Source organism: Stegostoma tigrinum, chromosome 13, assembly GCF_030684315.1.
Source record: "Stegostoma tigrinum isolate sSteTig4 chromosome 13, sSteTig4.hap1, whole genome shotgun sequence".
In the NCBI taxonomy this organism is placed as follows: domain Eukaryota; kingdom Metazoa; phylum Chordata; class Chondrichthyes; order Orectolobiformes; family Stegostomatidae; genus Stegostoma; species Stegostoma tigrinum.
Genome location: NC_081366.1, coordinates 77483308 through 77509353, shown reverse-complemented (window position 1 = coordinate 77509353; position 26046 = coordinate 77483308). Strand labels below are relative to the sequence as shown.

The window sequence follows — 26046 nt, the reverse complement described above, 5'->3', positions numbered from 1 at the left end:
GTTTGAACTGGTTTTCCTTCAGGTCAGTGTGATGTAAAAGACCCTCATAAGACAACTTTAAGGAGTAATGGTCCTACACAATCTGAACACTCAGCTAAATGCTTCTTCACAAACTGGTATGGGTATCAAAGTTGCTGGTTTAATTAGGTACTGAGAGTTTCCTACAATCTATGACATCTTTATGAAGTCCTGTCCATGTGAAATACCAGTTTAATCAATCTGCTCCTTATGCCCTACCACATGTCCTTCCTGTCCTTCTCGCAACATCTATGACTTCTCATGACTTCTGGGGGTATGACTGTTTGATGAATCCATTCTTCATCTGCAGATCTGTGTGGATGTCACGACTTCCTCACCCAATCTCCAGTTTGAATATAATTACACACTCCGGGACTACTCCTGTTTCAGTTCCAGTGTGCTTACTGACTTCACGCTGGATTCAGTTCCTGATCCTCAATTAACAAGAACAATGACAAACACTTCCTTTGAAATATCCCCACACTTAGACCAAGTTTCAGCAGCCCTAACACCTGCTTACTGTAGGGCTGTGAGCTTGGGTGATGGGTTTTATTTTGTTCTGGTGAAAATATAGCCGGAATCTAATCCTGCAACTATTGCATCTCTTTAGTAGCGTATGGTATCATCAGATCATTGACCTTCACTCTTGCCAAATCATTCCCCAGGGGTAATCAACTCCATTCATTTCTTAACTATCCTGACCACCGTTAGTCCCGATAACAATTCACATTCCAGTTGGACCTTGTAAGACAGAACAGGGCTATAACCTCCACCTGTCCTATTTACAAACACTTTGCCTTTCAATAAAATTTCTGGAAAGGAAAATCTAAATCCTTCTACAACAAGAGAGTTTAAGTAGCTCAGTTACAGTTATCAGTTTAGATGTTTCCTTTGGGATAAAAAGGGGCATTATTAGACAAAGAAACCTTCCTGTCTCTAATCTACTCTTTGCACTGATCTCTTAGTTGTAGTTAAAGCTACAGTCTGGCGTGTGCCAATTTTTCCTTCTGTGTTTCCTTTTCAGATTGATTCTTACAATTCCCACATGGGTTTTACTTGCAGCTTCCTGCATTCTGAATTAATGTGCCCCACCGTGTTACAGTTGGAGCCCCCCTGCTTCTGATTTTCACCTTTAGCCTCCACACTCATTTCTGATCTAAGAAGGGACCTTGTAGCATTCCCAGCTATCCTTCCTTTACCCTAGCTTTGCCTTCTTTTTATCTCTTTCAAATTAGGAGGGTGGTAGTTTTATGTATTGGCTCAGTATCGTCAAACATTATCGTCATCTATCTAGTAACTGCAACTCTGTGGTGCTGAACAGGAGTTTTTAACACAGGAGGTAGAGAGTTTTAAATTCTTCTCGGAGAATTATCTCTCCGAGAGGTTCATACGTGGTTTCAACTTCTAATGCTTGTCTTCATCTCTCAAAATTACTTTGCTTAACACTTTTGAAATCAGTGTGCGTTTGCCCCAGCTGTTTGTTTAAATTCTCTAGCCTTTGCTTACATATCTCAGGTATTAATGTACGCACAGCCAGTGTAATTTCCTTTACAGCGCTGACTGAGAGCTGGAATTTCCCTGTGCTTTACGCATCAATTGACCCTGCATGAGCTAAGTTCAATCCTTTCTCTCACAATTCATTTGTCCAGCCATTTTTCCAAATGATGTAAAGAATACTTCTATCCTTTTCTTCAAAATGTTGGTAAATCCTGTGAAAATGTTTCCTTTCGTCTCAGATGCAACCCACTAGAGACTTTTTCAGTTCCAACTGCATTATTTTATGGTATTCATATTCCTTTGAGTTTTTTATTGTTGCAGTCCTGATGCTCATTTTCTCATTTCTATTCTTCCATTTCCTTATTTTACTTTCACCTTTGGAATTCCATCTTTTTGTTTCATCCGTTATGTTTAAGCTGCTTTAACCGTAACTGAATATCTAATTCTGATACTTCACTACCCAGAGTATTTATTACCACTTGTTTTTCCTCCAGTCCCAAGCCTGTACTAGTTTCCCAATTGTTTCAGCCTTCTTTGCTTGGTCAGGCAATGCTCCTTCCAGCTTACCCACCAACTCAGTCAGCCTGGTCTTTGTATAATGCCTTAATGTTGCCAGTAATCTAAAATAAATAAAAAGATACAGTCTGTACAAATAAATAAAATCTGAATGAATCATTAGAATGGAGCTAAACCTTTATAATGCAATGGAAATGGAAATAATCAGGGCAGCTCCTGTAGTCGGGCTTTATTAGAATTGTCATGTTAGGTCTTTTGTCCATTTTGACTGTAGTTCAATTGCTTTATAAGATGTGAACTCTTTACAAATTACCGCACCATTATTTTGGAAAGTTGCTCGTCAAAATTTAATTTCTGCAGCTTCTGCCAAGATCATGCAGCCCGGAAACAGACCTTTCAGTCCAACCAGTCTGTGCTGAACATAATCCCAATCTAAACTAGCCCCACCTGCCTGCTCCTGGCCCATATCCCTCCAACCCTTTCCTATTCAGGTGCCTACCTACCTGAATGTCTTTTACATATTGTACCCACATCTACCGTTTCCTCAGGAAGTTCATTCCACACACAAACCACCCTCTCTATATAAGAAAAATTGGACCTCATGTCTCTCCTCTCACCTTAAAAATGTGCCTCCTATTCTTGAAATCCCCCATCCAAAGGAAAGGACAGCTACCATTAGCCTAGCTCTAACAATCATCGTTTTATAAACCTCGAAAAGGTCAGCCCTCAACTTCCTACGACCCCAGTGAAAAAAGTCCCAGCCCTTCCTTATAACTTAAACCTTCCATACCCGGGAAAATCCCGGTAAATCTCTGCTGAACCCTCTCCAGTTTGATAATATCCTTCCCGTTCTCTCAATGTCTTCAAAACTGAAGACTCCTTGTCAGATTTCATTTGCATAGAAATTTGCAAAGTGACCAACTCGAAACTGGGGAATTGATATCAGAAACCACTTAAAGCACAACCGCAGGGTGCTCTCCGGGTGGGGAACTGGGATTGTCAGCGGCCTCTGTGTTAGCAATTATTAACAGGAGAACAGACTATTAGATCCCCAGAGGGTATAGCCTGTAGTCCCTGTGGACATGACAGACATCAGCTGGACAAGGCTGCCTCCCCTCCTGGCTCTAGGCTGCATTAACTGGCCCGGGCCACATCTCAGCAAGAGAGTCAATTGATTCAATCAGGCAGCCTCTCTTCAATGCTAATAGTACCAACCAGTGACCCTGGAGTGGAGTCACTTTTTTTTCTATTCATTTTGTGGGATGTAGGCATCGCTGGCTGGGCCCAGCATTTCTTGCCCATCCCTAGTTGCCCCTTGAGAAGGTGGTGGTGAGCTGCCTTCTTCAGCCGCTGCAGTTCCACCTGCTGTGGGTGAGTTTTTGTAGCGATTGGTACAACTGGACGGCTTGCTAGGCCATTTCAGAGGGCAGTTAAAAGTCAACCGCATTGCTGTTAGTTTGGGGTCACACGTAGGCCAGACCAGGTAAGGATGGCAGATTTCCTTCCCTCAAGGACGCTAGTGAACCAGATGGGTTTTTCCAACAATCTGCAGTAGGTTCATGGTGATCGGTGGATTCTTGATTCCAGATTTTTCCTCCTGAATTCCAATTCCACCCTCTGCCGTGGTGGGATTCGAACCCAGGTCCCCAGAACATCAGCTGGGTTTCTGGATTAATAGCCTAGCGATAATACCACTAGGCCATCACCTTCCCTACATCAAATCATCCAAGACCAAAAGGCACCCAAGGGACTGAAATGCATCGTGATGCCCCCAAAAATCAAGTTTTAAATTATTTTGGTGCATTTTGTTAAACTGAAAATTAAGCACTTTAAATGTTAGTGTCTCTGTAGAAATGTGACATTTGGCAACAAGTAACAAATAAGTTAACACAAAAGATGAGGTAACAGAACAAAACATTTCTTTTGATTCAGTCAATGAACCCAATTAATATCCCTGTCAAAATTAACCCAACACACTCTTAAATGTTACAATATCATCGGTTCCTACTGTCTTTGTTGGACTATTCCACATACTCACATTAATGTAAAGGTCTCTTCTAAGTTTGAATCCATGTCCGTTTCTCCCAGAGCTTCTGTTAAAATGAACAAGCGACAAAAGGGCAGGAAAGAATCAAGTATCGAGCCAGTCAAATATAGGTCACCTTTCTGGAATTTCTAGTTGATTGGAACATGCTAGATGTCACAATAAAGTCATCTCCAAGGGTGTGGCCACCTGGCATCCAAACTGTTTGTTGTGAGCAAGTTGATATTATTAACTCCCGTTCTTAAACATAAGCTGCCAGATTTCTCAGTGATGTCAGGGGAGGAAGAAGGTGCAATATTAGAACAGGGATGAAAACTAAAAGGAAGAAATTAAGCAGAAATAACATCCAGCGCACATGCATGGCACCTTCTCTTTGAGAGTTTTTCCCTGCTTCAAGAGTTGACAACCAGTTGAGAAAAGTTGCAATGGAGTAAATGTTTACCGTACAGTAGGTTCCAAAACAGAGAGCTACTCATCATAAATAAAGGCAGCCGGATGGATAACTCCGAGATTATCTTCAGGAATGGAACCAGTGCAGTGAGCATTCAACATAGCTACAGCTGTTGAAATCCACAATGAGGTTGTACATGCTGTTAGGTCAGTTGTTTTGAGGTTGGTCCCAATTTCAGGAACTATACCCAAAACTATTGCTTATAACAGAGACTAATTAACTCAGAATTAACCAAATATTAACACTAGAATCTTTCTAAACTGCATTTTTAAGCTACTGGCTGGACAAATTACACAATCAGAAGAACAAATTTCTGTACCTTTTACAATGTTTTCGAATGCTGATAATTTTTTTTTGAAGGGCCTCAGGTCAGATTTTGGCCAATTATGCAGATGTAAACCCAATGCTCTTCCCACCAAATGTTTTCATGTAGGTATTATCCAGCAGACGCTACTAAATCACAGCAAGGTCTGGGGTCCTTGGCAGGCTTTCTGAAATTTGAAAGAGAGTAGGAACTGCAGATGCTGGAGAATCTGAGATAACAAGGATGAACACACCAGGCCAAGCAGCATCAGAGGAGCAGGAAAGCTGACGTTTCAGGTCTAGACCCTTCTTCAGAAAATTAGTGCAGCTCTCAGTTTGCCAATGGCCTGACTGAGTTCATGGTTCAGAGTTAGAACCTTCAGACGATTATTGTCCCATCTGTCTTGAGCCATCGCACAACCAGGGAGTTTGGCTTCAGTTTCAACAGTGAAAATGAATCACAAACAGCCACTGAAAGTTAACAACCCCATTTGGTCCTTCTCTCAACTCGGTGAAGATATATTGAACAATACAGTGGGAAGGATCCAACAATATTATCTCTGATAACAACACAGTGAGTGCTTACGTTCAACTCCTGAAACTAAGAGTTTAATAAAAACAAGACATTCGCAATTTTGTTAAAAAAATCCTTTATGTACATTACGAAACCATGAGTTCAGTCAATAAAAAAATGTACAAACTGTAACATGCTAACAAAAACTTGGACTTAGAAACATCCCTTAACATAGGCAAATTAGACAAATCATTTCACAGGATTATTATTGGGACATTGAGCCATTTAAGAAGCGAATGGAACAGAGGAAAGAGAGATTGGTCAAGGGGATAAAGTCAAGGAACTCTTTAAATGAGACAGGTTTAAGGGGATGACTTAGACAAGTTAGGGCCATGGTAACAAACAATATTTGTCAATTGTACAGCAATTAAAATTAAAATAAAATGGAAAAAGCTGCAGGAGCTCAGAGGTCCCAGCACATTAAAGGGTTGGAAAATTATAATGTCTACATAAGTGGCAGGCCTTCATTGCAATTGTTAGGCTCTGTTCAAACATTAACATTTCATTTCAGACTAGCAATGGCAAGGCTACGATATAAAGCTGCAACACAGAATCAAAATGTTAAAGTGAGTGTCAGAGTAACGCCCACCTATCATTCATATTCACCTCTCACAGGATGATGGTATGAATCCCGGAAGCCTACCACATCCACCCTGAGCTTTCAGGATGAAGGAACAGAAGTTACTGCTCGCGCTGATGAGGAAATTAGTATGTACATATAAATAGAGTGAGGTGGTTGTTTGTCATGTTAAATTTATCCCATATCACCAGCTTAATCACTGGAATGGAAACTGACATACCTTTTGTGAAATACTGGGGGTCTGTGGACAATGAATAGGTAATATCCAAAGGTTTACATAATTTTTGAACCCAGCAGGGTCGTGGATTGCTATAGTGTGCATACACATTTCCTTAAACTTGGCTTAATCTCTCCCACTAAAACAAATCTCCAATTACCTTTGCTTGCTTGGGATCTCATTCTCGTTTTTAGTTGTTTGCCCAATTTTCCATATGATTTCAATAACTGGGACCACTTCCTTTTTCTGGTTGAGTCATGCTGCTGAACAGTTCTGCTGCTTCCCTTCCTAATTTGTCCCTCTTTCTTTAATGTCTTTAATAGTCTCTCATTTTTCCTACACAAACCATGTGTCCATTTCTTCATACACTTACCCCATCCCATCCTTCTCTGTCCTGCCCTGCATTTCAATGTTCTCCCTGCGTTTCACATTGAGGTTAACTACTGAATGAATGGTCACACTTGTGTTATCTTTTACTGGGACATGTTGCCAAGTGCTGCAGAACTGAGACAGTGGGCCAAGCTGCTGGCACTCAAAGAAATGTCACTCAAAGTGGGGGTCAGACAAAGTTAGTTCGCATGTTAATCTGCAAGTATTAGCTGTGGTATGTCTTGATGATCTCTTTGATTGGTTGTCTGCAGATTGGGCATTTGGAATTCTTGCTGAGAAGCTTCTGACCACAGCTGTAGCATACGCACATGTGTCCACATCTGTACAATACTGAGTCAACCAGGCAAGAACAGCAGACAATACACTCTCCATGCACAGATGCAGAGTCCTGGGGTGGAGTAATTGATGATACTTTGGGAACAGAAGGACTGGAACCAGATGTATCTGAAAATAAAAGGCTTAGACGGTTACTATACAATCTCGCCATTTTTCTCTTTGACAGTGACAAATCTATACTAAATCACCAAGGACTGGCTAATATTTTCATTTGCCTTTTGGCTGTAATGGAAGACTAGCCGATATATGAAATATTTAAATTTTCAAAATAAGGAGCCAATTACTTACTGTTAGTAAATTACAAAAATTAAAAGTTTTATTCAAAAATATTTTGAATACAAGTCATCTTGGGGTGCAGAAATATAGGTTAATTTCCGCCTAATTCACTGAAATTTCACAAGGTGGCAACTGAACTAGAGAATTAAGCTCTTGAGTTTCAGAAGGTTTTAAAAGACATTGTGGGCTCCCAAATTAAATTGAAACTGTGCAGCTGAACTGATTCGATAACAGAAAGCAGATGGTCCTTGGGCAGGGTCACGTTTTGGCAGCTCTGCCATTGTATCTTATCACAGAATCCCTACAGTGTGGAATCAGGCCATTCGGCCTATCAAGTCCACACCGACCCTCTGAAGAACACCCCACTCAGACCCACACCCCTACTCTGTCCCTGTAACCCTATATTTGCCATGGCTAATCCACCTAGCCTACATATCTTTGGACTGTGGCAGGAACAAAGAGAGCATGCAAACTCCACACAGACAGTCACTTGGAGGTTGGAATTGAACTGAGCGTGGTCAGGCAGCAATGTGAACCACTGAGCTCCCATGTTGCTCAATGTTATGGTGTGGTGAATTAGGCATTGGTCCACTTCTTTTCCTGAGTGGCTTAGAGCATGCAGTATGGATACTACCCTTTAGCATGAGCATCTTAGTTTCAGTGCAATTAAAAATAAACAGTTACAGCTATTCATTCTCTACTCTGGCTGTGCTGGCACTGAAAACAGATACCAGTCCAGATGCCATAGGAAGGAAAACGAGTTTTGCAATGAGCTTGATTCGATAATAGGTTAGAACATACTTGTAGCATTAGTTAAGCACTCCGAGGGCTTGATTTTGCAACTGACACGTTTAGGTTTTATCATGTTATGCAATGTTGCAGAAATAGTGTTCAGAACAATAATTGATAGTGGATGGTAAGAGCGACAGTGATTCAATTGACAATGTTGAGGTGCATTGTGATAGGGCAGTCTGTGTCAGGCACCCCCAGTGCTCTCACTGAAATCAATTAGGGAAATTCATTTCACAATGATACCCGCCTCTTCCCAGACACCAGCATGCAAAAGCCGAGTCGAGATTCAGGCACGGTTTTTTAACTGGCGTTTTGTTAGCTGGATATAAGATTTTGTAAATCATTTAGTTTCAGATCACCTGGTTTAGAAAAGATAAAAGGCTGAGCCAGTTTCGAGTCATTTCTCCTTTTCACATTCCTCAACCTTGCAAAACACAATTGTTCCTAGGAACTAAACAACAAGATGCCTGGGCGTTGTTAAATAAAAACCAACAGGTTAACTCTGTTTCTTCCTTCACAGATGCAGCCAGACCTGCTGTTTTAGTGGCTGGCTGTTGTTAATTGCTCTCACCTTTGGATGGTGTTGTACAAGATGTAGACGTACAAGAACTGGATGTTTGGGGTTTGTTCTGTCTGGCAGGGAGGGACGGCTGCAATGCTGATTTGTTCTGGGCTACACAAAACACAGAGGGATCTAAACGGGTAAAAACACAAGCATTTAGTTTAGCATACTGAGCATAGCAATACACATTGGGAATGAGGTACCTTTTAATCTGAAATGATCAAACTTTGTAACTCCTAGTTTCATATTATTCATTAATAACAATCTTTCCATACCTAGATTGATTAACTATGTGTGCAATATCATATTGTATACATGAAGCATATCATGAAGCAATCAAAGGTCACATGGAAACCCTGTTTTATGGTTTTAACAGCTACTTGCAGTAGACTTCCGGCCTCATCACTGATTGCATTTGAGGTGACACTGAGGGAGAAATTAAAGTTACTAGGGATGTCTCACATGATCCATCTAACTCAACACGTTTAAACTATAAACTGATGGATTAAAGAAGGAACTGACAAGGAGCAGAAATCTCCTTAAAGAGGTAATTGTCAGTTTCAGGAGTTCCCTAAGAGATCCAAGCAATTACACCTAACTCTGTAAAACCGGCTCAGAGACAGGGACCAGTGTACTGCCATTATTGCTGATCCTAGTTTGGATTATATTAACTCAGTTTACAAAATAATAACACTTTAAGGCATAACAGGTGTGTGGCAAGACTGCTCACTGATGGTCTTGAAGAAGGCTGTCCACAAAGACCTACCAGTGGAAAAGACCTTCCCTTTCCCAATGGTGGGATAAATCTGTGACCTGTCAATGGAATCACTCGGAGTGACATCAGTGACCAGGATAAACAGCCAATCATATTCAAGGTATCTCACAGACAGAAAGCTGTGAAGTTTAAAGCATCTCAACCTATCATTTGAAATTTATAGATAGTTAAATCAATGGTTATGATTGGATTAAGATTAAAGCTGAAATGTAAATGAAATTTGACCAACATTATTATAATAATGTTAGGGATTTTATCACAACGGAGAAATTTGACACTCCACAAATCAGGGAGCAGTTTAAATCAGAAAGATTGAAGCTATTTATCAATAATTATAAACTTTGTACGCTGGGAAATCATAATTACGAGCCAATCAAAAAGGTGTAGCCTTTTAAACCATCTTGTTGGCAGTAAGGCGAGCTGTTTGAGAATGAATGTTTTTGTCAATTCATTGATTACTTTGGGACTTCTGCCCTGGGTGACCTTGAGAGTATATCCTCTGGTGCAATGCAGAATCACTGGCCGCAGCTTCGAGACTTCTTTCCAGTTGTGGAATCCCAGATAATGCTGTCAGTTTCGATGGCATAATGACAAGCAAACACTGACAGTTTTATCACCATTACCACCACATCATCTATGCAAATGCCACTCAAATGCTTTAGGCTTTCTGAGTGTAATCAATGCTCCTGCTGAAGATGATTGAAAAGTATGGTGAGCTGCAGTTTTTAGTCACAACTTCTTGAAACATGAGAATTACATTTGGATGAATCTGAATTAAAACCCTCACATTTAATAACTGAATAAATGTGATTTGGAGGAGGAACGGGGTGTCTATCTATGCTGCCACTTTGGGTGGAAATTAGTGCAAATGGAATCTTCTCCATTTTAGTATTTAACTTTTAACAGAGTTTCGACCTCACAGATATTAAATTTTGCCAATTTCATCCACAGTCTCAAAAGGCTCTGACTCTCAGTGGACTGTGTTCCCATGGCTCCTAAGAAGCTCAATCAAGTCTAGAGGATGCAACCGTGAGAATCGTACATCCAGAGTGGTGGGGGCTATTCACCTGCAGTGGGCTTCCCAACTGAAATTAAATCTGCCCTTACACAACATCTACATGTGTGTGTAGCACAAATCGCTGACTTGTCGGAATCCGAGATAAACTTTCCATTCTCAATTGGAGCACTAAGGTCAAATGTAGTGCTTCACACTGCACTGACTGGGATAAACTAACGTGTCACTGATCAAACTTGTGTTGTTTTATCCTCTGTGACTTAACAGCATATCACATGGTGTGGTTCCCCACAAGGCCATCAGTACAGGAGGTGGATTAATCGAAGCCAAACTGTACAGCAAATGACAGAGTATAAAGTTATTCAAAGTTCTATTACATATTTCAAACGAATCTTTACCTAGAAGCTGGACTTCTCGAGTTGTTCCATACACATCGATGATAACCCACAGGGGCCAACACACCATCAATCCTTTCATGAGGAGACATTCCCTTCCTTCGTTTACAGAATAAAGGAAGTGTCCTTGGCTGTTCACCCAGAAGGAGATGACACTTCCCTCTTGTATACACTGTTGGGGTAACGCACTGACCCAGAAGCCGTGGGCATCCTCCAGGTCTGGGCACACAAACTTCGGAAGGGCATCGGGATGCATCAGGGAGGGGTCAAAAATTGTGCATCCCAGTCGCATTCCTCCTTTCCACGACTCCTCTGTCTTTGTGATCTTCAATCTCACTTTCTCCTGGATGAGGACTGGGCGGTTGGTAAAAGTGATCCCATTACAGAACCCAGACTTCCTCCATGCACAGTGATGAGAGGAATCCATCTTTATTTGTGAGCCCTTGGTGTATGGATGAAAGAAAAGTGGGCCGAGTGAGGGAGCTGGGTATTGAAGATGCTTTGTCTTTCTGCAGGCAGACCGCTGGTTATTTCTTTGTTCATGTTCTGCAAATAAATGAAATAAAAAGGGGCTTCATGTTACACTGGTATGTTCAGGACAAGGTTGCAAAGAGCTTGGTACAAATATCTGAGCATTACTCTGTTTTAATACCCACTGTATGGTTGAGGAACTATCCCACACCAGATAATTACTTATACTTTGCATCATCCATGTTAAATATAACACAACTCCAACTGAGAAGCAGTGTAAACCACCTGTTACAACCATTATCAGAGACACCAACCTGAGAATATCGCTTCCTTGTCTTTCCTAAATATTTGCATTTGAAGCATTGTGCAGAACCAGATAGGTTACCACGTTCCACTTCTGTTTGAACTACAAACACCACGACTCACAGACAAACTCTGGGCCTGCTGCACATGGTGGGGCTGGAAGAAGCAAATCTGGAACATTTTAACGTACACGGGCCATTCAACCCATCAACCTGTTCCCTCTCTCGTTACAAAACGGATGACCGGCATTCCGACCCCACTGACCCATCGCGGTTCCGTATTCCTTCATACCTTTACCATACAAAATCGACCGAGTTTTAGTCTCAATAATTTCCAGTTGTTCAGAGGAAGAGAAAGTCATTGTGTAAAGATGATGTTCCTGAATTTAGTGATGTGGTCTAGCTCTAATGCTAGGTTATATCCCTTCATTCCTCGGCCTTGGTGAGTTCTTATATTCTACCCTGTCAAAGCTATTAATTGTTTTCAGTACCTCGATGAGTTAATCACATAGTCTCGACGGTCATAAAAATGTAAGCCTCATTGATATAATCTGCCCTCCTCATTTCTTTTATCTTTCACAGGATATGGAGATCACTGGCAAGGCCAGCATTTGTGGCCTGTCCCTAATACTCTTGAACAGAGTGGTTTGCTCAGCCATTTCAGGTGTGTGCAGTGGGTGTGCAGTGACATACAGGCCAGACTGGGCAAGGATAAGGACAGCCAGCTTGCTTCCACCTGAGGGTCTTAGAACAGTCAGTAACAGCTTCATGGCCTGGACACCATTACGAAGGTTAGCTGTCAGTTCCATGTTTTACTTAGTGGATAAGTGGATTTAAAATTTCACAAGTGTGAGCATGTGTGTGAGAGTATGAGTGTGCCTGAGAGTGTGAGTGTGTGTGAGAGCATGAGTGTGTGTGAGAGTCAGTGTGTGTGAGAGAGAGAGTGTGCGTGAGAGCGAGTGAGTGTGCATGAGAGCGTGAGTGTGTGTGAGAGTCAGTGTGTGTGAGAGAGTCAGTGTGTGTGAGAGTCAGTGTGCGTGAGAGCGAGTGTGCGTGAGGGCGAGTGTGCGTGGGAGCGTGAGTGTGCGTGAGAGCGTGAGTATGCGTGACTGCGTGAGTGTGTGTGAGAGAGTCAGTGTGTGTGAGAGAGTGAGTGTGCGTGAGAGCGTGAGTATGCGTGAGAGCATGACTGTGTGTGAAGAGAGTCAGTGTGTGTGAGAGTCAGTGTGTGTGAGAGTCAGTGTGTGTGAGAGTCAGTGTGCCTGAGAGCATGAGTGTGTGTGAGGGCGTGAGTGTGTGTGAGGGCGTGAGTGTGTGTGAGAGCGTGAGTGTGCATGAGAGTGAGTGTGCATGAGAGCGTGAGTATGCGTGAGAGAGTCAGTGTGTGTGAGAGTCAGTGTGCCTGAGAGCATGAGTGTGTGTGAGGGCGTGAGTGTGTGTGAGAGCATGAGTGTGTGTGAGAGTCAGTGTGTGTGAGAGCGTGTGTGCATGAGAGTGAGTGTGCGTGAGAGCATGAGTGTGTGTGAGAGCATGAGTGTGCGTGAGAGTGAGTGTGCGTGAGAGCATGAGTATGCATGAAAGCGTGAGTGTGTGTGACAGCGTGAGCGTGTGTGAGAGAGTCAGTGTGTGTGAGAGAGTCAGTGTGTGTGAGAGTCAGTGTGTGTGAGAGAGTGAGTGTGTGTGAGAGCATGACTGTGTGTGTGAGTGTCAGTGTGTGTGAGAGTCAGTGTGTGTGAGAGTCAGTGTGTGTGAGAGTCAGTGTGTGTGAGAGCGTGTGTGTGTGAGAGCATGAGTGTGTGTGAGCGTGAGTGTGCGTGAGAGCGTGAGTGTGCATGAGAGCGTGAGTATGCGTGAGAGAGTCAGTGTGTGTGAGAGTCAGTGTGCCTGAGAGCATGAGTGTGTGTGAGGGCATGAGTGTGTGTGAGAGCATGAGTGTGTGTGAGAGTCAGTGTGTGTGAGAGCGTGAGTGTGCGTGAGAGTGAGTGTGCGTGAGAACATGAGTGTGTGTTTCAGCGTGCGTGTGTGTGAGAGAGTGTGTGTGTGAGAGAGTGAGTGTGTGTGAGAGAGTCAGTGTGTGTAAGAGAGAGTGTGTGTGAGAGCGTGAGTGTGTGTGAGTGAGTGTGTGTGAGAGCGTGTCTGAGAGAGTCAGTGTGTGTGAGAGAGTCAGTGTGTGAGAGAGTGAGTGTGTGAGAGAGTCAGTGTGTGTAAGAGAGTGAGTGCGTGTGAGAGCGTGAGTGTGTGTGAGTGTGAGTTTGTGTAAGAGAGTGAGTGCGTGTGAGAGCGTGAGTGTGTGTGAGTGTGAGTGTGTGTGAGAGAGTGAGTGTGTGTGAGAGTGAGTGAGTGTGTGTGAGAGCGTGTGTGAGAGCGTGAGTGTGTGTGAGAGCGTGAGTGTGTAAAACTTTATTCTTTGAAGTTCTGAAACTGTGGTCGGTTACCCTCATCAAGGTGATGGAAATCATAGAATTGTAAAATCCTTACAGTGCAGATAGAAGCCATTTGGCTCAACACGTCTCACTGGCTCTCCCACCCAGGTCTACCCACCTACCCTATCCCTGTAACCCTGTATGCCCTATGGCGCACCCACCCAGCCTGCACAGCCCTGCACACTACAGGGCAACGTCCCATGGCCAATCCGCCCTAACCTGCACACCTTTGGACTGTGGGAAGAAACTGAAGCACCCAGAGTAAACCCGTATCGACACCGGGAGAATGTCTGCGTAGAGTTTGCACAGTGACGCAAGGTTGGAATTGAACCCGGGTCCCTAACCACTGAGCCACCGTGCTGACCCCTCCAAAAAATTATTTGTATTATCAAAAAAAATTACAGTCTTTATTATTGATTAGCTTTATAACAGCGCAACTGATCAGCGGCAAAAATCTTCCACATTCCAACTTTTCAAATGTTAGCACTACTTTGTCAAGCTGTAGGAGGGAGCAGGGCTGGTCTTGCAGCTGGAGCGCTTGGCCATGCAAACTATTTACTTAGCTTTCTGGGCCCATGTGAATTCACCGACAATGATATCTATGTGGAACTGTTTGAGAAGCAGGTGGAGCACAGGCTCTTATCATCCGTGTTTGTGCGTGCTTGCACTTTGAATAACCAGGCTATTTAGAGACTGAATGTGCCATTGGTCAGCTGATATACACTTGCAGCAGAGTCACCCTTTTCAGGAATGACAGGGGGCAAAGGGCAATTGGTTCGGCCACATTTGGAGTACTGTGTACAGTTCTGGTTGCCACATTACCAAAAGGATGTCGATGCTTTGGAGAGGGTGCAGAGGAGGTTCACCAGGATGTTGCCTGGTATGGAGGGTGCTAGCTATGAAGAGAGGTTGAGTAGATTAGGATTATTTCCATTAGAAAGACGGAGATTGAGGGGGGACCTGATTGAGGTCTACAAAATCATGAGAGGTATAGACAGGGTGGATAGCAAGAAGCTTTTCCCCCAGAGTGGGGGACTCAATTACTAGGGGTCATGAGTTCAAAGTGAGAGGAGGTAAGTTTAAGGGAGATATGCGAGGAAAGTTCTTTACACAGAGGGTGGTGGGTGCCTGGAACACGTTGCCAGTGGAGGTGGTAGGCACAGACTCGACAGTGTCTTTTAAGATGTATCTGGACAGGTACATGGATGGGCGGGGAGCAAAGGGATACAGACCCTTAGAAAATAGATGACAGGTTTAGACAGAGAATCTGGATTGGCGCAGGCTTGGAGGGCCGAACGGCCTGTTCCTGTGCTGTAATTTTCTTTGTTCTTTGTTCTTTGATATAAACAGCCTTGTTTTGCAGTGATCCTCACAGGGTAACTATTTGCTGTTGGCTCAGATCCCAGGAGGAAAACAAAATCATCCCTGACTAATTGCAACAGATTGCTCAAATAACAATGGGAAGAGTCCTACCAAAACAAGTTAGTCAAAGTCAGCTATAATGACTCATTAAATCATATGGCACAGGAGGAGGCCACTCAGCCCATCCTGCCTATATTGGATCTTTGAAGCAACTACTGGATTAGTCAATCACTCTTGCTCCTTCTGCATAGGCTGCATATCTTTCTGGGCGAGGGAATTGTTGCAAATAGAGTCATAGAGCTGTGCAGCACAGAAACATACCCTTCGTCCAACTCATCCATGCCGATCAGATATCTTAAAGTAATCTAATCCCATTTGCCAGCATTTGGCCCATATCCCTCTAAACCCTTCCTATCCATGTACCCATCCAGATGCCTTTTGAATGGTGTAACTGTACCAGCCTCCATCACTTCCTCTGGCAGCTCATTCCATACACGCACCACCCTCTGTGTAAAAATGTTGCCCCTTAGGTCCCTTTTAAATCTTTCTGCTCTCACCTTAAATCTCTCTTATTCATTCACAGGGTTGAGGGCATTGCTGGCCAGGGCAGCATTTATTGCCCATCCCTAATTGCCCAGAGGTCAGTTAAGAGTCAACCACATTGCCGTGGGCCTGGAGTCACTAGTAGGCCAGACCAGGTAAGGATGGCAGTTTCCTTCCCTAAAGGAAATTAGTGAACCACCTTAAACATATGCCCCTCTAGTTTTGGACTCTCCCACTCTGGGGAAAAGACTTTGACTATTCACCCTATCCATGCACCTCATGATTTTATAAATCTCTATAAGGTCAGCCCTCAGCTTCCAACGCTCCAGGGAAAACAGCCCCAGTCTAGTCAACTTCTCCCTGTAGCTCAAACCCTCCAACCCTGGCAACATCTTTGCAAACCTCTGCTGAACCCTTTCAACTTTCACAATTACAGATTTTGTCACCCTCAGTTAATACTATGGAGTGTGTTTAGATCGCCTTCATTGCTCAGTCCTTTGAGTGTAGGAGTTGGGACGTAATGTTGACGTTGTACAGGACATTGGTAAAGCCTCTTGCGTCCAGTTCAGGTCGCCCAGTTATAGGAAGGACATTATTAAAGCTGGAGAGGGTTCAGCGGATGTGGCCTGGATATGGAGGGTTTGAGTTATAAGGCGAGGCTGGATAGGCTGGGACATTTTTCACTGGATCGTAGGAGGTTGAGAGGTGACCAGTTAGAAGTTTATAAAATAATGCGAGGTATAGATAGGGTTGATAATAGTTGTCTTTCCCCAGGATGGGGGATTTCAAGACCAGGGGGCACATTTTAAAGTGAGAGGAGAGAGATTTAAAAAAGACTTGAGGGACAGATTTTTTACACAGAGGGTGGAATGAACTTCCTGGGGAAGTAGTGGATGTGGGTACAAATCCAAGTGTTTTTTAAACGCTGTAAAAGTGCATGGATAGGAAAGGATTGGCAGGGTATGGGCCAGCAGCAGGCACGTGGGACTGGTTTAGTTTGCGATTATGTTCGGCATGGACTGGTTGGACCGAAGGGTCTGTTTTCGTGCTGTGTGAGTCTATGACTCTACAACATGGCACTGGGAAATGATGGAGAAAATCCACATTCATATCATTCCATGGCCACCCTCTACAATGCTATGCTATCATTAATACCAGCAACTAACGGCAAAACACTAAATATTTCAGAAAAAGCCTAATCATAGGCAGTCGCATATTCCGGTAGAATATTCCGGATCTTCCTGCCAGGTGGTTGACAATCATTGCTTCTTAAGTGTAAGAGCACTCATTGCAAATAAAACTGGTGCTAGGGTTTTGTGAAATTCTTAGATAATTGTACATCAAGGTGTTTGTCTATTGTAATTTCTGAGAATTTGATAACATGTCAATCCTACTCATTCAGGGCGATCTCAGGAAGGAAGCCCATCAAAGTATGTCACACTAGGCCTTACGTTCCAAGCAGATCCCAGACTCAATCTCTCAGCCACAATGATTGAACTCAATTTGGTCAGGATGATTAAACTAATTCACACAGTTGATCAACAAGGTCATTGAAAGGAACAACTGGGTTGTTTATTCTTGGTGAATGTCGTGTTAGGGGTTTTAAGCACCATCTTTTCAAGGATTCTATTGGATAGGCAACAAACGCTGGTCTAACCAGTAAAAACCATGTCCTGAGAATGACCATTCATGAAAACATGCCCCCGATCTCCATGTCTGTTCAAACAACCTCTTTCTAGAGTTGAAGAGATTAATTCCAGAAGATTCCAGGTCAGGTCTGGACGGTCAGTAATCATAAACCTCATACCATCATAGTTGGGATTAAATGTTGAAGTGGGATCATAGAACATAGAACATAGAACAGTACAGCAAAGTACAGGCCCTTCGGCCCACGATGTTGTATCAAACTTTTACTCTAAACCTAAGGTCTATCTTACCTTCACCCCTACCTTATACTATCATCCATATGTCTATCTAATAGCCGCATAAATGCCCCTAATGAGGCCGACTCCACTACCCTCTCCGGCAATGCATTCCACATGATGACATACTCCTCAGACTTGTTTCACCTTTCCCCCTGGTGTCAGGAACACATTCCTTGGGGCTGTTTTAGTAGTTACTGTGTTTTTGTTTTCTGTGCTCCTGGAAAGAGTATGTCACTACTGTAACTGTCGGGACCTGTCCTGAGTTTGTTTATCAGCCTGAAATTTGGATCAGGAATTGTGTGTGTTAATTCAGTACACACCACACCTCAGGCTATCAGAGTCGTAGAGTCAAACAGCACGAAAACAGACCCTTCAGCCCAGCTCATTCATGCTGACCAAATTTCCCAAATTCAACAAATCCCATTTGCCAGCATTTGGACAATGTCCCTCAAAACTTTTCCTGTTAGTGTACCGATCCAAATGTCTTTTACATGCGGTAGCTGTATTTCATCTATGATTTCCTCTGGCAGATTAATGCACCTTCTCTGTTAAAAATGTCACCCCTCGGGTCCCTTTTAAATCTTTTCCCTGCCACCTTAAACCTATGCACCTCTAGTTTTGGACTCCCCCAGTACCCTGGGGGGAAAAGTCTGTTTATCTTATCTGGGCCCCTGCTGATGTTCTAAACCTCTATAAGGCTCCTCGCTCAGCCTCCCACGCTCCAGGGGAAACTCCAAAACAACTCAAGTTGTTTGGCTGGAAGGGCACTGGTTTCACAACCGAAAGAAAATTGTATGAGGCAGTGTGACAGTTCAGGTTATCTGAAGATTTGGACGCCCAGCCCTTAAGTTATAAGTCAGGGTTGGGATGAGTATGTAGGAGGATGGAATGTTCTGGACGGACCCCTCTGACGTTATATTCTAACCACATTATATCCTCTGGCACTTACAGCTATTAATAGAAACACAAGTGAATAAAAATCAAACTGTCGCTGATTGTTCACACCCAACAGCTTGTTTTTGCACTTTCATTCAGGGAGTGGGGTGCATCGAAACTCCTTGTTGATGTAGCTGGTTCTGGAGGTGCACTGAAGGTTGCTAGGGACGCTCTCAAAAACACCAAACTTCAACACCACGTTGCTACACGCTCACCTTTAAATGTTTGATGCATATCCAGCGAAGTACACTTCAAATAACCCTGCTCTTGTACAAAACGGACGTGAGAACAATTCCCAATTCATCTTTTCAGCAGGCCAGGAGATCGACACGTCACTCATACAATTTTCTTTCGGTTGTGAAACCAGTGCCCGTTCCCAGGAAAGACCTCATTTAAGGTCAACACAAACCTGTGCCTCAAAACATCAGAACTATCTTGCGCCTGAGGAACTATCCCATTGCCTGGAGCACAACCTCATACTGCGCTCAAGGACAATCCTCCTGTCCCACCACTGGTCCCCGTCATCACGTTATCCCAGTCACATTTTTACACAAGTTGAACATTTTATTATGTCACATCCAAAATAAAAACCTTTACATCACCTTCGCTTACATACAGGAAGTGCATCAGCCTGTACAGGTGCTTCTTTTTACTGGTTTTGGTGCATTCTGATGGGGTTGAACTGCTACATTCTCACCTTTTGACACACACTGACCATGTGTACCTGACTAGCTGAGTTCACAAGCAGCAGGTGACTCAGGGCCCCACAACTGATTCTGCGTGATGACGTACTTACGTGAGTAAGTTCAGCAACGCACTGACAACGAAGAAAAGTGAAAGTGGGATTGTAGCACCAGACAGCTGTGTAGCTAAAGTGAAAAGTTCACATACAACTGTCGGGAAGATTTATTACCGCTCAGATGCTTCGTGCCATTCCTTGGTGAGGGAGAAAAGAAACAGTGGGCGATGTGGCAGCAAGATTTCTGACAGCACAGGTAGTTACTATGAAAGCCTCACTGAGTAATTTATGCTGGCTCTCCCATACTGCAAATGTCATTTAGTTTTGAAGCAGGACTTTGCAGAGAGGCACTTTTTGACACTTGTTGCATTAACTTTCCATCTGCTCAACAGTTACATTCCAATATAGCGACATCCTTAATTTTTCTGTGTGTTCTGTGTAACCATAACCAAAGTCCACGCTGGGGAAATTCTGACACCACAGAGTCAATAAGTTATTCAGCTAATACCGGATAAAAGGAGAAAACGAAAGCAAATCACTAAATATTCTGAAAATGAAATTAAAACTCAGTGTTGCTTTAAATATGAAACTAAAATTTCCACTCTCACCTCACCCTTCCATTTATGTGGAAATACTCACGGTTGTATCAAAAAGCAGGTGACATTATTAGTAATCACATTTTCGAACCAGATTGAGCAGAGATGTCCCTGTCTTTGCCTGGTTCAAACCAAGACAACCTCCTCTCAAACAAAATATCCTTTAAACTGCCCTCCACGTACCCTATAGCTATCGCATGTCAAAAATGTACACAAGTAAATACTTCTCTGTTCCCTCATTTTCACCTGGTGATATTAGAGTTGATTTTACGATTGATACTGTAAATGGAGTCTCTGATATGTCTAGAGTGTAGGATATTATGGATATTTTGTGCTAAAATGTGATCCTTCTGGTTTTTCATTAAGAGATATCAGCCCTTTCAGTAGCACTCTCAGAAGAGTACAATTGAAGCCTCACTCGAAAGATTTGGATGTGAATACCAGTAACTCTCCAATGCAATGTTATAGAGTTCCACTGATAGATACAGTGTCACTCAGGTATACCAGCAAACTTAGGCCTTGACTTTTCTCTCAAATGGTTGTAAAGGATCCTGCACACTGTTGAAAAATAGCTGAGAGATTCTATGACACACTTCTAGAACAGATGGGATTTGAACCTGGGTCTTCTGACTCAGAGGTAGGGACACTGCCACTGCATCACAAGAGTCCTCAGGCAACTGGTGGAAACACATCAATAATGGAAAAGAAATCAATGAACATTGCCAATGTGGCTTTTTGAGGTCAACATAAAATGAATCCTGGGATGTTCAGTTTAACATTTCTTAAATAATTTAAATAAAGTAACATTTTGCACAGTGTTGTAAAAATGTATTTGACGAGACTATATGCAACATTTTCAGGAACTTATTTGAAATCAGCAGAAAGTCTAGTTTAGAAAAATCAGTTTATGCGCTCTTGAAAAAATTCATTAGAAATACTTTGGAATAAAACTCAGAATTAACTACCGTACAGTCGGTGGAATGTTCTTTAAGCTTTCATGGGATGAAAGGGTTTTCTGCTTGTTGACTGGAAGGGTCACCTGTGGACTGAGTTATGCCCTCTCAGTCTTTGTATAATTGCCCTGTAACACAAACTCACCCCACTTGAAGACAATTTCACTCAGAGGTTAGTGTGGAAAATGGAAAAAAGATCACTATGAAGCAGCGCAGTGTTCTAGTCTCAGGTAGGAATCAGGCTACATTGTGAAAGTAGGACAGAGGGATCCCTGTCTAACCATGGTATATCTGTCCTAAGACATATTTAATTCATGCTCTATGATAAGCCCAAAGACCATGCAAAAAAAACCCTGATTTTTAAAAAAAAATGATAATTCAGAAGATATTTAAGCTCTTATGCATTGATGTTGTTTGAAAATAAAGAAAAAAGTGTTCTAAGTGTCTCATTGGAAGCAGAAAGTAAGGGGAGTGGGGTGTCAGTGTATGCTGGCCCTGTACTGTACAAATAAACAAGAGACAAATACAGGTGCAGCCCTGAGAGACCGGCTGTTAATGTTTAATGCTAGCAGGTGATAAGTGGTCACGTTTCAGTTTGTTGCTACCCAGCGAGTCATAGCTACCATGGCCAAGGCTATCAACACTTAACAGTTTCCTGGAAATAAAGTATTTCCTGATAGGCAATAATAAAAGTGCACAAGAGATAGTGATTTACCATGTCACTGTGTTTTGAAACTTGCTATCAAACAACAGGATATGCAATAAATAAACTGAAACAGTCTATCATTGAAGATTGAGATAGCATTTGCCAAACTTCCACAAATAGGCACTTACTGAGTTTTAAAATCAATCCATATGTTAACACTTTAAGTCTCGACTGAAACGTTTTAGTCACTTGAGCAGAGAACACCCACCCCAACCACACCAATTATCTGCATATTTGCATCTCTAATTATCTATTTATTTCTCTTGCACATAATGTGCATCATTCCAATCACAACAATGATACAGACTTTAGTACAGAGGATTGGTTGGTATGTGAAATGGACTCAATTTTTTTTGCCCATTCCCTGTTTCCATTCTAGTCAGTGATTAACTGCATCCAATTTTATCCAATTCAACCTCACTGTTGAACTGGTTAAAATGAACAATTTCATCAACTGACCTGAAGAAAATGAATGTGAGGTCATGATCTTTAATATTAATACCCAGGAATCAAAACCATTTTTAAAAGAAAATAATTTTACTATATATTCTGGTTTTTAATGCAGATGACCTCTGCAAGCCAGTTTTATGAGAAATATTAGCAACAGAAACATTCTGAGAATAACAGATTCTAAATAAAATGCATTTGTTTCATTTGAGTTTTCTATTGTTGCAAAAACTGAGTTATATCAGATTGTGAGATAACAAGGTGTAGAGCCGGATGAACACAGCAGGCAAAGCAGCATCAGAGGAGCTAGCTTTCCTGCTCCTCTGATGCTGCTTGGCCTGCTGTGTTCATCCAGCTCTACACCTTGTTATCACAGATACTCCAGCATTGGCAGTTCATACTATCTTTTATATCAGATTGTGTAGTTTTCACCTCTGGCTCACATTTACTAATATGATCTCATTCAGTTACGGTAAAATGAGTTCTGGCAGCTATATTTTTAATATGTTTTGGAAATCCTCTTATAATAACACCTGCCTGTTGAAAGAAAGTCCATTAAATATTGCAGATGAAACAGGAATTCCATCAGAAAAGGGAACATAACTGTTAGAACTCATGTTAAAGATGTTTCTGTCAGGATGTGGTTTAAGCAGAAATGGTATCACCACCAGGGCCTTCTTACAAAAGGGCAATGTCACCACTCTAAAAGATTGAGAGTATTTCTGAAGAAGGATCCAGACCCAAAATGTCAGTCTTCCTGCTCCTCTGATGCTGCTTGGCCTGCTGTGTTCATCCAGCTCTACACCTTGTTACCTCAGATTCTCCAGCATCGGCAGTTCCTACCATCTGTGAGAGTATTTTTGTCGAAGCTTTTGCTAATAAGCCAAACTATAATCTTTAAAAGGGCCCATGATCATGGCCTTGGTTTTAAACACAGAGTCTCACTTGAAAGAGGAAGTCTTGTTATAAAGACAGACTGTCAAATTCGCTTCCTCAAATATGTCCATCTGTCTCTATCTGGTTTCTACTGTATTAAAAGCAAGCTCTGATAACATCAGGAGCAAACAGGTTTGTATAAATTATCAAAGAAACATTCACACAATGCTGCATTGTTGTCAAGTAGTTTCTGTTTGCACTAAGACTGTGGCAACCAAACAAATGGTGCCTGGATCAATGCATCAGGTCATTGCTCAGAGTCTCAAACAAAGTTAGACTGGACTTTTGGGAGCAGGTCAACACAATCCATGTCAAAGACTTGCATGTTTCTTCAAACTAAAACTAGATTTGAAGTGTGAATATTGTGGGATCTGTCATATTTGGATTGTATTGCCTAAGTGAGACTGTAGGACCCATCCTGCTGTTTGACATAGCAATTCCTCCAAATACTGTTGTTAGTATTTGTACAACATAAAGGTATCAATCTCTGAACAGTGACCGGATGGTTGTCAGTTCAAGTCTGGCTCCAGCATACGCTCATTTAAACTGGCACATCAGTCCTAAGCGTGCCACACTGTCACGTGTTATTTGCCAGGGAAGTTTTTATTCCCATGTCTGCTGTATTAACAGCCACAACAGATCTAGAAGGGATTTTTCAGCTTGTGTTCTGTCCGGGCAATGTCCTGAGGATCGCCACTGACCTGAAAAGGAATGGCTAATAATGCTTTGGCTTCCAGAGCACGTCAGGGGCTGGCTATTATCAGAGTATCTCAGCTCCTCAGTTCCCCTAAGTCTTTGCAATATTCTCCATTTGCCTAGGATACAGCTGCAACAATACTCAATAACTTTAGCACTTTCCAGAACAAAGCAGTTTATTATCATTTCCTCAGAGAGTAAAAGAATGACCGGGTCAGAGAAAGGCCATTGAATAGAGTCAGTTTAAATTTTGCTGGAATCCCCTGTTTGAAATGTCACCGTAATATTATTCCACCCGTTCAGTCCTGCTTCCTGTACCCCAACATTGGCTTGTTAGGAACTCTGCAGTTTAAAATCTAGGGATTACTACAGATAATTTAAAAAAAACACACATTTAATAAGCTTTGCGCAATTTGAGAAGCCATCAGCTCACTCCAACATATCTGATCACAATTAAACATTACATTTGTTTAATTCTTCACTATTAATCTACTGAACCTTATTTGAAAATGGAGTCTAGCAATTGCAGCCTTTGAGGTGAAAATGGAATAATTTACAAACGACAAGCCAAAAATGTGATTTCATATCGAAACTAAACATCCCGTTTCGATGCCTCTGAAAATGACAAGCACAAATCCACTTCGATGTGCTGAAACAGCTAAGATTTTCCTTTTCAATAAAGAAATTGCTTTCACCACCTGCCGCATTCAGCCTGCATTCTAGTGCCATGGAAAGCAGAGATCAGCTCTTACCTCTGGGAGTGTGTTTGATGCAGCTGATCCCCATGCTGAGCGGCATTGAGATGACTCTCTCTCTCTCTCCCTACCTGAGCTGCTGCCTCTGAGCTGGATTATAACGCGGTGCTTCCTGACGTCTTGAAACTGAGCTGCAGAAAGAGGAGGAGCCGTTGTGGTGGAAGTCGTACAGCCCAAAATCATTTACCCGTCCAGTTTCCCCGAAAGGGAGCAGGGCGATGGCTTAGCGGTATTATCGCTGGGCTGTTCATCCAGAGAACCAGATAACATTTTGGGGAACTCAGATTCGAGTGCTGCCGCGGCAGATGGTGAAATTTGAACTGAATGAATATCTGGAATTAACAATCTAATGATCACCATAAAATTCTGTTGCTGATGGTTGGGGGAGGGGGGAAAGGAACCCATGTTCACTGATGTCCTTTAAGGAGTGAAACTGCCATCCTTACCCAATCTGGTCTACATGTGACTCCAGACCCACAGCAATGTGGTTGATTCTGGCCAGTAAATGCCAGGGACACTCTCATGGGATCCTTCCTCGTCAATCTGAGGAGTTAAATGTGGGATGCACCATCGCAGAGTAGCCTGTGCACACACCCAGCTCTGCAGCAGTTTTTTTTTGCAGGGGTATCACATGGGGCATGAGCTTCAGGAGCAATACTGAGCGATGCTCCATATGGTGTTAGGGAATGCCCCTACACTGAAGGAGGTGGTCGTTCAGCCCATTGAGTCTGTACTGACCCTCCGAAGAGCATCCTACCTTATCCATGTAACCCTGCATTTCCCATGGCTAATCCACTTAACCTGGATATTTTTGGACTGAGGCAGGAAACCAGGGCACCCGGAGGAAACTCACACAGACACAGTGAAAACATGGGAACCCCTGTATTGGACAGAGTAAGACAGAACTGATGAAGTATCATCTAGACTCAAAACGTTATCCTACGCTGTCTCTCCATGGATGCTGCCTGACCTCCTGTGATCTCCAGCATCTGCAGTAATTTGCTCCTACAGCAGGATCTTGATCAGATGGGCCGAGGAGTGGCTGACGGAGTTTAATTTAGTTGAAGGTGAGGTGCTGCATTTTGGAAAGGCAAATCAGGGCGTGATTTATACACTCAATGGTAGGGCCCTGGGGAGTGTTGTGGACACAAGGGACCTAGGGGTGCAGATGCATCGCTCCATGAAAGTGGTGTCACAGGTAGACAGGATAGTGAGGAAGGCATTTGGCACACTTGCCTTCATTAGTCACAGCACTGAGTATAGGAGTTGGGATGTCAAGTTATGGCTGTATAGCACACTGGTTATGCCACTTTTAGAATGATGTATTCGATCTGGTCTCTCTGCTAACAGGACAGATATTGTTAAATTTGAATGGCTGCAGAAAGGATGTTGCCAGAATTTGGAGGGTTTGAGCTACAGGGAGAAGCTGACCAGGCTGGGACTATTTTCCCTAGAGTATCAGAGACCGAGAAAATCATGAAGGACATGGATAGGGTGAACAGACAAGGTCTTTTC

At 42.7% G+C, this 26046-nt stretch overlaps 1 protein-coding gene across 1 annotated transcript; it reads right to left on the bottom strand.

Annotated features, from left to right (window-relative positions):
• Positions 1-5505: 5505 nt before the first annotated feature.
• LOC125458342 (protein neuralized-like) lies at positions 5506-24784 on the bottom strand. Its single transcript, XM_048543550.2, has 4 exons — positions 24529-24784; positions 10745-11287; positions 8566-8688; positions 5506-7034 (listed from the first exon to the last, which is right to left on the bottom strand). The coding sequence occupies exons 1-4, from the start codon at positions 24572-24574 to the stop codon at positions 6796-6798; spliced, it is 951 nt and encodes a 316-aa protein (XP_048399507.1). The 5' UTR covers positions 24575-24784; the 3' UTR covers positions 5506-6795.
• Positions 24785-26046: the final 1262 nt, after the last annotated feature.